Source organism: Mercenaria mercenaria, chromosome 17 (genome assembly GCF_021730395.1).
Source record: "Mercenaria mercenaria strain notata chromosome 17, MADL_Memer_1, whole genome shotgun sequence".
Lineage (NCBI taxonomy): Eukaryota > Metazoa > Mollusca > Bivalvia > Venerida > Veneridae > Mercenaria > Mercenaria mercenaria.
In genome coordinates this window covers 26,390,101-26,404,698 of record NC_069377.1, presented here as the reverse complement: position 1 = coordinate 26,404,698, position 14,598 = coordinate 26,390,101, and the positions used below count along the sequence as shown (strand labels likewise).

At 35.4% G+C, this 14,598-nt stretch overlaps 1 protein-coding gene across 3 annotated transcripts in view; it reads left to right on the top strand.

Annotated features, from left to right (window-relative positions):
- LOC128550369 (uncharacterized) overlaps positions 1-14,280 on the top strand; it is a 38,410-nt gene extending 24,130 nt beyond the window's left edge. The window contains exons 5-7 of one of the 3 annotated variants that reach the window (XM_053529302.1): positions 4,434-4,679; positions 7,986-8,138; positions 10,433-14,280. In XM_053529302.1, the coding sequence (XP_053385277.1) occupies positions 4,434-4,679; positions 7,986-8,138; positions 10,433-10,566 (533 nt within the window). In that variant the 3' untranslated portion in view covers positions 10,567-14,280. Of the gene's footprint in view, positions 1-4,433; positions 4,680-6,740; positions 7,005-7,985; positions 8,139-10,432 lie in introns of those variants that run through there. The other 2 variants (XM_053529303.1, XM_053529304.1) reach the window with 2 other exon arrangements.
- The last annotated feature ends 318 nt before the right edge of the window (positions 14,281-14,598 follow it).

Genomic DNA, 14,598 nt, shown 5'->3' with positions numbered 1-14,598 from the left:
CCACATGCACAGTGTTTTGTATGGAAATGAAATTTGACCTTGAGCTAGTCAATAAGTCTTAAAATTTTGGAATTCTCAAAAATGGCACATTGGTGGGCGCCAAGATCACTCTGTGATCTCTTGTTTATTTACTCCTCTTTGAATACTTACTTGTCACCTTCCAAAGCAAGGAAATCGGTTTTTTTTTGGAAGATGAATATGAAATATACTTTATGTCAGACTCAGCTTAATTGAAGATAGTACTACTCATTTTCAATTTGACCATTGAAGGACTTGTGAGAGCTAGTCTGCTTTACCTGGGCTACCCTGACTAGGTGTTGGGTTCAGCAACAGCGTCAGCCTCACACCTTGGTTAAAGTTTTGCATGCAAGTTCATATCTTAGTAAACATTGCTTATTAGGCCATAATAAATTAAGTCATAGATTATCATCCAAATTTTATTTAAGAATGGGGCGGGGGGAGAATTTTATTTTTTATTTTATATTTTTAAAACAACTGTACGCAGGGGCTCCACTTGACCTGTGAGTAGGGATTGAAATTAGCAGAAGGGTACATACAGACTCCTAGGATTTCAGCTGAAGGGTCCATTTTATCAATATGAGATATGTTTCAATTTAAACTCACAAAATTAAGCCTTTTATATTCAAAATGACAGCTATTTATATATAAATCGTATGCCTAGCTGAGTACAAGTCAAGACAAACGGCAAAAACAGAATAAAGTTACAAAGAAACTAAAAAAAATGTAGACTTTCTTTTTTACTCTCGTATTACATGCTGTCGACATTTTATTTAGTAGCTGGATCGACCTGTGTTGTGATGAACCAACTTTAGATTGACCAACAAACACTTGCATACAGCTGGTTTCGCCATGATCATTCGGTGCTTTATGATCTAGACTGCCCAAAATAAAGTCATAGTATAGGTCTAGTAACGAGTTAGCATCGGAATAATTGCACCCAAACTAGTCTTTTAGAGTTATTTCACATTGAAAAACCACTACGATTATGAAATCCATAGTGAAAGTTGTTATTTAACAATGCTCTTCAATCAGAGGAGCGGGAGTTTAATTTGTGACACGCTTTATCGTGTTTATTTTGCAGCAGCATTAAAACAAATATACAGGACCCTTTTACAGTTCGTACATTTTTGGTTCCTTTTTTTTGCGGGAGTGGTGGGGGGGTGGGGGTGAGAAATAAAAAAGGTTGGGGTCGCATAAAAAAGAGGGGGCGGGCGGGGATGATAATCTAGGAATTAATTAATTATGGCCTTAGATTGAAACTTTACTCAAAGCTTCCTAGTCATCAAACCTTCTCATTTTCAACTTAGACAGTCTTTTTGTGCCCCCAGCATCTACTGATGCGGGAGGCATATAGTGATTGTCCTGTCCGTCTGTCAGTTCGTCCGTCCGTCTGTACGAGGTTAACCAAATGGGACCGTTTCGTCTAGCATCAATACCCCTTACTAGAATGACTTGATACTAATGCAGATGTAACCTGTGACCATTCCTCATCTTCAGACATCACCTGACCTCAGTTTGACCTTGACCTTGACCTCATTTTGGACTTAGGTTGCTTTATATGGGCCATCTCTTGGTTAACCAAATGGGACCGTTTCGTCTAGCATCAATACCGCTTACAAGAATGATTTGATACTAATACAGATGTAAACTGTGACCATTCCTCATCTTCAAACATCACCTGACCTCAATTTGACCTTGACCTTGTTTTGGACTTGGGTGCAAAATCTATCGACAAGGATGCCACTGGGGGCATCAAGCGTTTATTGAACGCAGCTCCTTGTTTTTTTTTGTTTTTTTAGCTCACCTGTCACATAGTGACAAGGTGAGCTTTTGTGATCACCCTTCTTCCGTCGTCCGTCGTCCGTCCGTCCGTGCGTCCGTCCGTGCGTCCGTCAACAATTTCTTGTCTGCACGATAGTGGTTTCATTCATGATTTTATTTTAACCAAAATTGCACACAACTTGTATCACCATAAGATCTCGGTTCCTTTCTTGAACTGGCCAGATCCCATTATGGGTTCCAGAGTTATGGCCCCTGAAAGGGTCAAAATTAGCTATTTTGACCTTGTCTTCACAATAGCAGCTTCATTTATGATTTTATTTTAATCAAACTTGCACACAACTTGTATCACTATAAGACCTTGGTTCCTTTCTTGAACTGGCTAGATTCCGTTATAGGTTCCAGAGTTATGGCCCCTGAAAGGGCCAGAATTAGCTATTTTGACCTTGTCTGCACAATAGCAGCTTCATTTATGATTTGAATTTAATCAAACTTGCACAAAACTTGTGTTGCCATAAGATCTCAGTTCCTTTGTTGAACGGGCCAGATCCCATAATGGGTTCCAGAGTTATGGCCCCTGAAAGGGCCAAAATTAGCTATTTTGACCTTGTCTGCACAATAGCAACTTCATTTATGATTTGAATTTAATCAAACTTGCACACAACTTGTATCACCACAAGATCTTGGTTCCTTTCTTGAACTGGCCAGATTCCATCATGGGTTCCAGAGTTATGGTCCCTTAAAGGTCCAAAATTGGCTATTTTGGCTTTTGCAGCCATATAGAGACTTCATTTATGGTTTTATTTGATACAAACTTCCAAAATATCTTCAACAACAATAAATCTTGGATTCCATGACAAATCAGATCCAATTGTAGGTTCTAGAGTTATTTTATATCTGATTACCTCCCCTGATTGTAGTCAAAATGGATTTATATCAGTAAGTACTTATAGGACTTGTTTGAAATTTCATTATTGTCATTAGTTGGACTGAGTCAATCAGGGTAGATAACTATGGACTGATTTTATGTCAAATTACCTCCCTTTATTTCAAATTAAAATGGATATATCTCCGTAACTAATGAAGATACTGATCTGAAATTTCATTTATGTCAACAGATTTATTTGGCAGATCCTTCTTTGGTACATTTTCTTTTTAATTACTTCCCTTTTACGTTACTATAAATAGCTTATTTTTAGTAACTTTTTTATTATTGGCCGTAGGAAAAACCGAGACCACTTTTCTGTGGTACAACATGAATGATACCTCCAATTTTTAGGTGTTTTTTGACATATCTGTACCTTGTAAGAATTTTTTTTTCTTTTTGGTTAAATTTCTTTCCTTTGTTGTTCCTGTCCTTTGGACTTTGATATTTTTTCTGAGGACCTTCTTGTCCTCAAGTGCAATGATAACAGGTGAGCGATATAGGGCCATCATGGCCCTCTTGTTTTATTTAACGTTGCACCGACACATGTCATAGGTCATATGTCAACTTTCCAGCTTTAATGGTGGAGGAAGACCCCAAGTGCCCCTCTGTGCATTATTTCATCACGAGCGGGCACCTGGGTAGTACCACTGACCTTCCGTAAGCCAGCTGGATGGCTTCCTCACATGAAGAATTCAGCGCCCCGAGTAAGGCTCGAACCCACATTGATGAGGGGCAAGTGATTTGAAGTCAGCGACCTTAACCACTCGGCCACAGAGGCCCCCTAAGTATGGCCTCTAGAGAGGTCACAAGGTTTTTCTATTTTTAGATCTACTGACCTTAGAAGCTGTCAAATAGTCAAGCACCCTGTCTTATGGACAGCTCTTGTTTTCACAGCAACTGTAAATGTGACTTTATATGAACAATACAGCTTTTGATATTCTTTAGTACTATTTACTCATTTTCAGGGTAGGTAAGTCAAAAAATAAAACAAAGCAGCAAGAAGAACAATAATGTTTCTACATACCCAACTTTATCATCAAAGAGAATTGGAAAAAAACTCAAATGCAAAACATAATGTTTGCCTTAGATGATTTGTGCTGTGAGCTAGTAATGACTCTGTAATGACCAATAAAAAGTTGAAAACACATATACATATAAAAGTCACAAATTTACCTTAAACTGTATTTTTCTTGAAGAGCATTAAAAATTTAGGAAAATTTTCGATGTCTGCCCCGGTGAAAACAAAAGGCGATACCCCAATTTAAAATGATTGCAGTTTTTCATTATACTGTTAAACCTGTATATAAAGACTAAGATTAACCGCCTCGATAGCCTAGTGGTAGAGCGTCCGCTTCGAGTGCCGGAGGTCGTGGGTTCGATCCCCGACCGCGTCATACCAAAGACGTGAAAAATGGTACCAGTAGCTCCCTTGCTTGGCGCTCAGCATTAAAAGGGAAACTGGCCTCTTCTCTCATACCCTCGTGGCGATGGATTCCATCAGGAATGAGGTGTCGAGAGTGATTAATATAAGTTGTACAACTTCCTTCACAATCGACCTAAAATAAATTATGTATAAACTAAAGACTAAGGTTGGATGATCCTGATGTGACCTTACTTTCAGGTTGACTTACACAGAAGATATTTGAGATTAAAATGAAGTCTCTATTCACAGGTGGTTGTAAGCACTGTGTTACTTATCTTTCAGTGGTAGAGGTAATAGATTGTGAAGACAGGACATCTTGTGTCTTAGAAGCCAGGGTTTATGGCGAGACTCCTGTTAACATATCCTGGCTGGTCGATGGGAAGTGGCATAGCCCAGAACTGGAGGTGGAGAAAAATGTGACAAAATCGAAGACTTCGTTGTTAAATCTAACAACTACAACTCCAATAGAGGTGCGTGTCAGTGCTGGGCATGATAATATATGGAGGAAAAATCTTACTTGGTCTCAAGGTAAACAATAATTCCTATATGATTATATACATATGTATCTTTGTTTTCACAGGCATAAACAATTGAATTGTTGAAAAGTGCATCAGGTAGTTCTGCATGTTTAGAACACCTGAAGTGATTGCATAGAATGAAGCCTAGATCTGGCAAACTGAAACATAAATCAAACCACAAAAGAATGGCAAAATTTGTATTGATTGATAAAACCAAAAAAAACCTCTGTCTTTCCTGTGATTAATTATATGAGCAGAACTTCTGACAAAAATCAAGACTAGGTCATAAAATCAGTTTCAAATTAGTGAGTCCATTTTATCATGGGCATATATATTAAAAGTAAACACACAGACCTATACATTTTATTTGCTAAACTATATGTCAATTTACATTTGAGGTTTCATTAAAATCTACATTGTAGAATTTTTATACGCCCTTCTGAAAGACGGGACGTATTATCACCAGGGAACGCCCTTGGTGGGAGGGCAGGTGGGCGGCAGCATTAATCTTTGTCCTGAGCATAATTTCTTCTTCATGCATGGAGGGATTTTGATGTAACACCATCATGAGATGGAGTGACTTTCGCAAGAACCAGGACCCTAGGTCTAAGGTCAAGGCCACACTTAGAGTTCAAAGGTCAAATTTAAGAATTACTTTGTCCGGAGCATTTCTTACTCATGCATGGAGGGATTTTGATATAACTTGGCACAATTGTTCACCATCATGAGTCAGAGTGTCAAGCGCAAGAACCAGGTCCCCAGGTCTAACGTCAAAGTTACAGAGGTCAAAGGTCAGATACAAGAATGACAACTTTGTCCAGAGCATATTGCTTTGACCTGTGATCTCAGGACTTGTTGTGTGGATACCTGGACTAGAGACCTACTAAGACTAAAATTCTAAGCTATGCATCTACTGACAAATATGCAATTCGGGCAGCATCCATCGTTTTTAATGATAGCCCTTATTATCCTATTTTTGAAGCTACTGTCATGATATTTGATATGTGCAGTTCTGTAACAAAAACTTCTCTTCTAATAAGCTCTCGATGGGTGTATTTTTTGACTATAGCACCCTTGTTTCTGTTTGCAAAAATGTCCTCAAATCGTGATTTTCCCAGTCTAGCAAACATTCAAACACTTGAGCCTATTTTTATTATATTGGGCAACAGTTCTTAGTATATCTTTATGTTTTGAAAACTCATGGTCAAGTTTGATAACCAGACAGTGTCAGAGATCAAATAACTCTTGGCTACTTCTTTCTAACTGACTGCTTAAATTCCATACAGTTTCAGTTTTGAACCAAAGACAGTGAGTGTATAATAACTTAAAAAGAAAAATTCTTATTTGTGACAGTTTGTGTATAACTGCTGATAACAGTTTAAATGAGTTAATCTAGTTAATGTAACTGAAGGATTGAGGTAGTGACCCTATACTAACAATTGGCATTTTTCACTCCGTTATATATTCTTTGTATGCGATTTTTCTCATTTTCTGGTTCATATGAACACAAAAACTTTCTTTTATGGTTGAAGGATGCAAAAATAGCATACAAAGTATAATTGAGCCGCACCATGAGAAAACCAACATAGTGCATTTGTGACCAGCATGGATCTAGACCAGCCTGTACATCCATGCAGTCTGGTCAGGACCCATGCTGGTCGCTTTCAAAGGTTATTGCAATTAGAGAAACCGTTTGCGAACAGCATGGATCCTGACAAGACTGCGGGGATGCAAATGCACTATGTTGGTTTTCTCATGGCGTGGCTCAAATATTTTGTAGATGTTTTTGGTATCAACACATTTAACACCATTATGGACCACCATTCTAAGGACTGTTCCTGACCTATAATATGCTGAAGATTTTAACACAAAAGTTTAACACTATGCTGTGAAAACCTGTTAACGGATCAAATTCTTTTCTTGTGATATGACTTGTGTATATCAAGGGGTTATATCGGATGTGGTCTAAGTGCATATAAATAAAGAAGCCCTTAAAACTGTTCCTGTCTCACCCTTGATAATCCTCAGGTGTGTAGGAATCTAATATTTAAGGTAGGGTGCAATTTTTCAGGTTTGAACACACCTTGGAAGACTGAAATTATGTGTGTTGTACAGATCGAGGCTGCTGCTCTGCAGAGGATAATTGTTCCCACCTTATTCGAAGAAAAAAAGGGGACATAGAAATGGGCTGCATCCTTCCTTCTGTCTGTCTGTCCATCACATTTTGTGTCCATTCCTTTACTGTGACATCTATGAAGGGATTTTGAAGTTACAAATGTACTTGGCACAAATGTTCACTGAAATGAGATGATATGTCATGTGCAAGACCAAGACCCATAGTTCCAAGGCTGTGTTCCTTGTGCTTTTGGGGGTTATATTTGTGAATACATTATGAATAAAATATCATGAAAAATGAGCTGGCAATACGTTTTGTAAAAAATGTCCCTAGGCAAGGGTTATTGGTAACTCTGTTACAAATTCTTGTTCATTAGGAATTTCCTCAGTTGAGAAAGAAGATTTTTGTCTTTACAGGGAGGTATTGGGCTTCAAAAGTTATTGTAACAATAGGTTTAACTGTACATTTATTGTTAGAACTTGCGTCATTCTTTCTTATTCGAACATTAAAAGTAGTATAGTAGTCGCAACTTGACCGCGATGGTTGACCTTAGGCTGATTATTCATATCGATTATTTCATTGTAGAAATAAGGGGTGCTTAGGTAGGCAGTGTATATTTAAATGGGATGAGTTTGTATACAGCGTTTTACGTACACACCTTTTCAATAATAGGTTATGCCTCATAATGTATTATATTACAAAGGTCAACCATCGGGGTCAAGTTGCGTCCGCTATACCCACATAACATTTAGACCCCTAGTATGGTTGCAGGTTTGGTTATGGTCTGAAAAAAATTCTTTGTTTGCAAATATTTTTTTTGAACTTTTTTTATAAAGTGAGGCATTTCGGAAATTGTTTTTGTATAAAAAAAATGAACACATATAAAGGGGGTATGCCTTTAAAGCATCAGTAAGTTGATTTCTAACATCACTGACATTTTTTATAAAGCATAAAAAGTGTAGTTTTTCAACTTTTTGTTGAAAAGTTGAAAAAAATATTCTCCAAAACATTTAGGGTTGCGCCAAAACTTTAGGGTAGGTCGGGATACCGGAAGCCAACAATTTTTTTTACACCTAAGGGAGAAAATAAATACAAAAATTTTGGAAGCATTAACTGAAATACTGTTGAAAAATGGTGCTAGACCCAAAACAAACAAACTTTCAATTATGATTGTTCTTGCACTTTCATGTTTTGATTTAGACTCCACAACTGTCAAGCCTGGTGATACATCATCAAATGATGATGCTTTAATTGGAGGTTTGATTGGAGGTATTATTGCAGTCATTGTTGGTTTCGTTGTATTGGCAGTCTACTGTTTCAAGAAAAGAAGAAATGGACATCCAGAAGGAAATGGTAAAGACACTACGTCTTTTATGTTGTGTATATAAATAGAAAAAAAATGGAAGTAAAAGAATGTATCAAAAATGAAAAAAAGATTTAAGTAAAAGAGTATTTTGAAGTGTTTTTTTTTTCGAGAGTGTTTACAATAAGCTTAAAGCTTTCATCACAATCGAGCTAAAACAAATTAGTATAAACTAAACTAAATTAAACTAAATTACAGCCCGTTAAAGTTTCGAACAACTTGGCCCAGTTAGAAAGTAGAACAACTACATCATTCTTACAAGAAGGGCACGATTTAGTAAAAGGTGTTCGTAGTCCTATGAGCATCTACACACTAAGTATATCCTGATAAACAAAATAAATAAATAAATAAAATAATTAAATAACAACTTACTAACTAACTAAATAAATAGATAAATAAATAAACACCGACACTGGTTCCTGTTTAAATAAGAACAAAAAATGAATATAACTATGATTATTTAGTCACTTTACACCGATTGTTGAAAAGTGATTTCTAATAGAATCTGATAATTTGTATGTGATTTTGTATATTACCAGTAAGCACTAGTCCATACTTAAAATACCAGATTACTTCAAACAACAAAATTTTTTTTATCCAACATGTTTACCTCCGATTTGCTGTCAGCCTTTTTTGTAGTTTCGGAACCTGGATATCTTCTTGAATCAACGTATCTGTCATCGTGTTTCGCCAACATGCAAACTCCTTACAAAAACTAATTGTTCAGCAAGCAGTTCAATTTTGAATATTTTTGAGAAATCCGTATTTAACTGTTTAGCATTTGTGATTGCAAATGACTCAAAGTGTTAATGAACGTCAAATCTTAGTGAATCCGGTATTTGAGTAAAACTGAATTTATACAAATAACCTGCATTCTTTCATATGCCCTACTGACAAAATAAGCGCTAACGGTACAAAGATAATATCACTCTTATAAAAACACGTTAATCCTAATTTCTATAGAACGCGTGGGAGAGTTTTCAATAATTGCAGCTTTTATGTCACATGGTCTAAGTCGGATAGACAACTATATATATAAAAAGTAAAGTACGTAGAAACGGAAAACTGAAAATATTAAACACGTTTATTTATCTGAAAATTATGAATTTTCTCATTGCAAATAGCAGTGTAACATAGTACTACAGTAATCTGAAGTGAAATGAATCTGAGCCATGCCATGAGAAAACCAACATAGTGGGTTTGCGACCAGCATGGATCGAGACCATCCTGCACATCCCCGCAGTCGGGTCAGGATCCATGCTATTCGCTAACAGTTTCTCTAATTGCAATAAGCTTTGACAGTGAACAGCATGGATCCTGACCAGACTGCGCAGATGCGCAGGCTGGTCTGGATCCATGCTGGTTGCAAACCTACTATGTTGGTTTTCTCTTGGGGCTGCTCAGTCTCATTTCTGTCTTTCTCAACCAAGAGCAAGAGTATGGTTCAGATATGCTGAGCTTAGCCACTCGGGATATACAAATGTATAATATTCACCAGTCAGATGTGACAAGGGAACATTTTTTTTTTCAAATTTTTGCATTTTCCATTGCCTGGAGTAAGGTAGTCAAAGTTCTACCTAAAAATTAAAACATGCTGAAGCAGAAAATGTTGAAAACTTTGGTAAAAATCTCTTATTATGTCTCCCACCACACTGATTTACTCCAGTCTGTGTGTCTGTCTGTCACAAAGCTTGTCCGCACTCTAAGTTGAACATTTCTCATCCGATCTTCACCAAACTTGAAAAAAATGTGTTTGACCATAAGAAATCAGCCAAGTTCGATAACTAGCCAAATCGGCCCAGGCACTTTTGAATCATGTCCCTTGAATTACTGATTGGATCCATTCATCTATACCATCTGATTGAATCCATTCATCTAAACCATCTAGAGAAACTAGACGTTTTTCATAGGGGCCGTTGTGGGAGACATGCGCTTTTCTCAAAAGCATCTTCTGTGTTTATTACAAATTGGTTCATATTTACATAAGAATTATATTCTACAATGTAGTGATATATAGTTGTGGACAAATATGAGGAGTAAACTGCAATTGTTAAAGCAAATTTCCCCCCAGTGGGTTGTGTAAAAACTACTGGAAAGGAACTAAAATAGTTCTTTAAATCTGTTACTAATAGACCTCTCAAATAAATTCAAAACTGGATGTTTGCAAACTTTTGGCCTTGTGAAAATTTCTAATTTTTCAGTATAATTCTTAGTATCTGTTGTGTAAGTATACGGCAAAGCTGGTTTAGCATGCATTATTATGAATCTTCTTATATGTTCTTAGGTGGACCAGAAGCACAACATTTGAATACCACAGTGGCAATGGAGATGGGACATCGACATGATCAGAATGACATAGAAGAACCTGCACAAATGGCAGATCAGAATGGCGAGGTGCATGCAGACCCTGATGCCTGAGTCCTTTGTTGATGTTGTGTTACTTTGGTACATTGAAGTATGATTTGTTGCAGTGTAAAACTGCATCTTGCAGTTTCAAGTTAAAGTGTAACACAGTTGTGATTTATTAGATATTCATTTATATTGTACAAGTGCAGGGTTTGTGCCAGGTCCAGACCTATAGATGCCACTATGCAGATACCCAGCTAGATGACTGCATCAATTGGATTACAGCAAGGAGCATTTATTTTATGCTAACTGTTGAAATACTGAAAAATATCGGTATTTCTCTATATCACTCAAAGTGCCGAATTTCCATTTTTTCTAGATAAGATTATCTCCCTTGCAATAGATTTTAATTACGTCCCTTTGTTGCTTTTAGAAGTACTAGTACTCTATGATTATCTCAATGCTCAAGCCATACAAGAGTCATATACAGCTAGACAATACTATATAGAACAAGCTAGCTGTAATACAGTTTGTAAAAGAAATAATAGTAATGTCTAGAAATGTTACCTTGGTTGCTTGACCATGCCATTCATGTAGCTATAGAAAATGTGTGCTTCCTCCACTTTTCATTGTTTCAGTATTGTAGTGTAGATTTAAGTGGTGACAACACATTTTGTTGGTTGTTGTCTTAGTTAATAATCACAAGACATCAACTCAACCTTATGTAATATTCCAGCATTTTCGTTGAAGTACTTTCCATGTAAAATGTGTTTCAACTTCCATCCCTATTTGTTATGCTGTAAAGCTCCTAGATCAATATTTCCTATTTCTGTTGAATCTGTGATCATATTTTATTCTACAGATTGATTTATCAAGGACTTTCTGACATTCCTCAGTTGTTTTATGTTATTCAACAAGCAAACAGCATTGACACAAAATGTGTTAAGATAGGCTTACTTAACTATTGTTATTTGCCACTGTCTGTTATTTATGGAATGTGTATTTTGTTTACTAAGTATTTAAATGCAGATTTCACCAATATTCGATGTCACTGTGCCTAAGTGTCCATGGTAATTTAGCGGATGCATCATGTAACACAGTAGCCTAAATAAATCAAAATTTCGTCATGAAGTATTAGTCTTATTTGAACATGTAAGCATGTAATAAACATAAAATTTGTCAATCTTCACATATAAGCATAAAATAAAAAGAAAATTGTTAGTTTTCAGTGAGATATTGAAATATATCTTCACCAATAAGGGACATAATTCTGATATTTTCACTCAGGCACAGCTTTCGAGAAAATATTCAATTGTCTCCCTTATCAATGAAGATATATTTCAATATCACACTGCAAACAAACAGATATCCTCTATATATTATGCAGTGATGATTTCTTAAAATGCATTATTTATATTTCATATGGAGTTGTTCTTCAAGTCCAATCTATGCATGTATAATCTAAGGACCATGACAACCTACCATTTGGGACCATACATGTGCAAGGAATTAAACTGTTCAATTATATTTGGTCTAAATTTTACAATAAAACACATATTAGAATAGAAATAATTTAAAGCAAAACCGTGTTTGAACACTATTTATACACACCAGCAGTTATAATTATGCTGCGCTCTCGTGAAATTATTATGCTTGATGTCATAATAACTGACCATTTAGTATAAATAGTGTTAAAACATGGTTTTGCTCTAAATTATTTCATAATTTAAGATGGACTAACTTTGTGCATTAGGTATAGAATCTACATACATTTTTGTATTTATTGAAAATATTCATCAACTGGCAGCTTTCAATTTATTTCAAAACATCAGGTTATTTCATTGTTCATAAAGCCATTTTGGCCTACATGCAGATCTGGTAATTATTTGTTGCAAAATCTTGTAGAGAAAAGCAATATATTTTGTATGATATTCATTTGAGAATGAACAAAGTTTTTTTTTCCATTGTTTCTTTGTAAAACGATAAAAAATGTATGTTACTTATATCAGGGTTCGCACAGATCTTGGAAACCTCTTGAAAATGACTAAACCCCTATAAAAACTGAAAAAGTACTTGAATTTTTAAAAACATTTCTTGAATTTTACCCAAAACATCTTGAAAATGTTCAGTCATTAGGTGACTTTGTGGAAAGAATTTAAAGCCCGCCCGCTTAGCTCAGTAGGTAAGAGCGTTGGTCTACGGATCGCGGGGTCGCGAGTTCGATCCTCGGGCGGTGCGTATGTTCTCCGTGACTATTTGATAAACGACATTGTGTCTGAAATCATAAGTCCTCCACCTCTGATTCATGTGGTGAAGTTGGCAGTTACTTGCGGAGAACAGGTTTGTACTGGTACAGAATCCAGGAACACTGGTTAAGTTAACTGCCCGCCGTTATATGACTGAAATACTGTTGAAAAACGGCGTTAAACCTAAAACAAAGAAACAAAGGAAAGAATTTATTTGAAATAAAAGAAATACAAAAGAATGAATACAATTTGAAAGAAAACATGGTATTTGGTCACATTCCAGTGCTATTACAGCATTTTATTGCAGTTTACAGAGAATACAATTTCTACTCTTAACACTTTTTTTCCAAAATAGTTGATGAAAGTTGTTCCGACCAAGATTCCGTTGTGAGAAATATAGCCCACAGACGAATTAAAAATGTACTTACCGGTAAAAATCCTTCAAAAGTACATGAATTTTTATTCTCTGTGTGAACAATTTTCATATAAAAAGTTCATTTTCAAGGAACACATGCAGTCATTGTTTGTTGAAGATATTTAATTTTCAACAGATTTATTCCGACTGCTGTTTTATTACAAAAGAATCTGTTTTGATACTACTCAATTATATGCTTTATGTTTGTTGTGATTAGTTTCCTGGTGTTGTTATGTTTATATATTGACCATTGCATAAGTGAATGTATACTGCATGCTACTGTGATTATTTTTTTAAGTAATTTTAAATGTTTGTATAAAATACATGTACATCTGTTTAATGTTTGACTGCTTGATGCATTTTGTGATTTTTTTTTACAGTTCTACTGTTTCATTATTATACACAGATTTATGCTTTTTGCTGATAAATTATTTGTCAGACTTTTTACTTTGCATTTTAAGAAAATCATATTGCCGACCTTTTGTGGCATTTTAATGAACTGTTTACATATCAAATTATTTCCACATTTTATCATCCATCCGTGCTAGAAAGAATTTCATTACATGTTTTATATAGGATTGGATCTGAGACACTCTTCAATATTTAGAGTGTACAAATTTTTTACTATTCTATTTTTATAGTTAAAACTATGAATTTTTTCTTCCGTTTTTCTTCAACAATATTCTTGTGCCTATAATATATTAAATTTTTCTTTGTAGTTCTTTCCATTATTTCAAACACAGTCACACATTTAATGATAAGAAGTCACATTGTGGGCAGAGTGCCATCATGACAATTTGACATAAAAATCTGATGTTGTTCACAACTTACTCGAAAAAAAAAAAAGATTTCTCTATATTCAGTTAACCTTCAGGATGTTGGAATCAACAATAAAATGGTTTACCTTTTAAGTTCAGTCAGTAGGAGGATTTATCAACCTCGGGCTACATGCTCTGTGGATATCACTTCACAGGTTAATGGCAGCATTCGCTGAGTTATCTTCCCACATGATTTGATAGGTGTCGCTACGGGCGAATAGGTCCTATCATGCGTATACTCTCGGCTTTTATCATAGTTAAACTCTTTTTCTTAACCTTTCATGCATTTGACAGCTGAATAAAAAAGTAATTAAAGTATTAAAAAAAATCTAATCGTGTAATTTATCAATATAATCTATTTGGATAGCTGTTTCTTCTGTTTTTAACATAAAATTTAAAGCCTGGTAAAATTTTCATCATTTCAAAATGCTGGCTTGTAATATATAACTGAAATTATTATTGTAGCTTTAATTTAAGCGAGTCACATTTCCATATAATTTATAAGCAAAGTGGGGCTAGCTATAGTAGCTAGTTGAAAAATATTGCTAAATTTTACCCCTGAATGGAAGCTTTGTTTCAAATAGACAATGGTTTCTCTGGAAACATTTAGTTTGCATAAAATTGC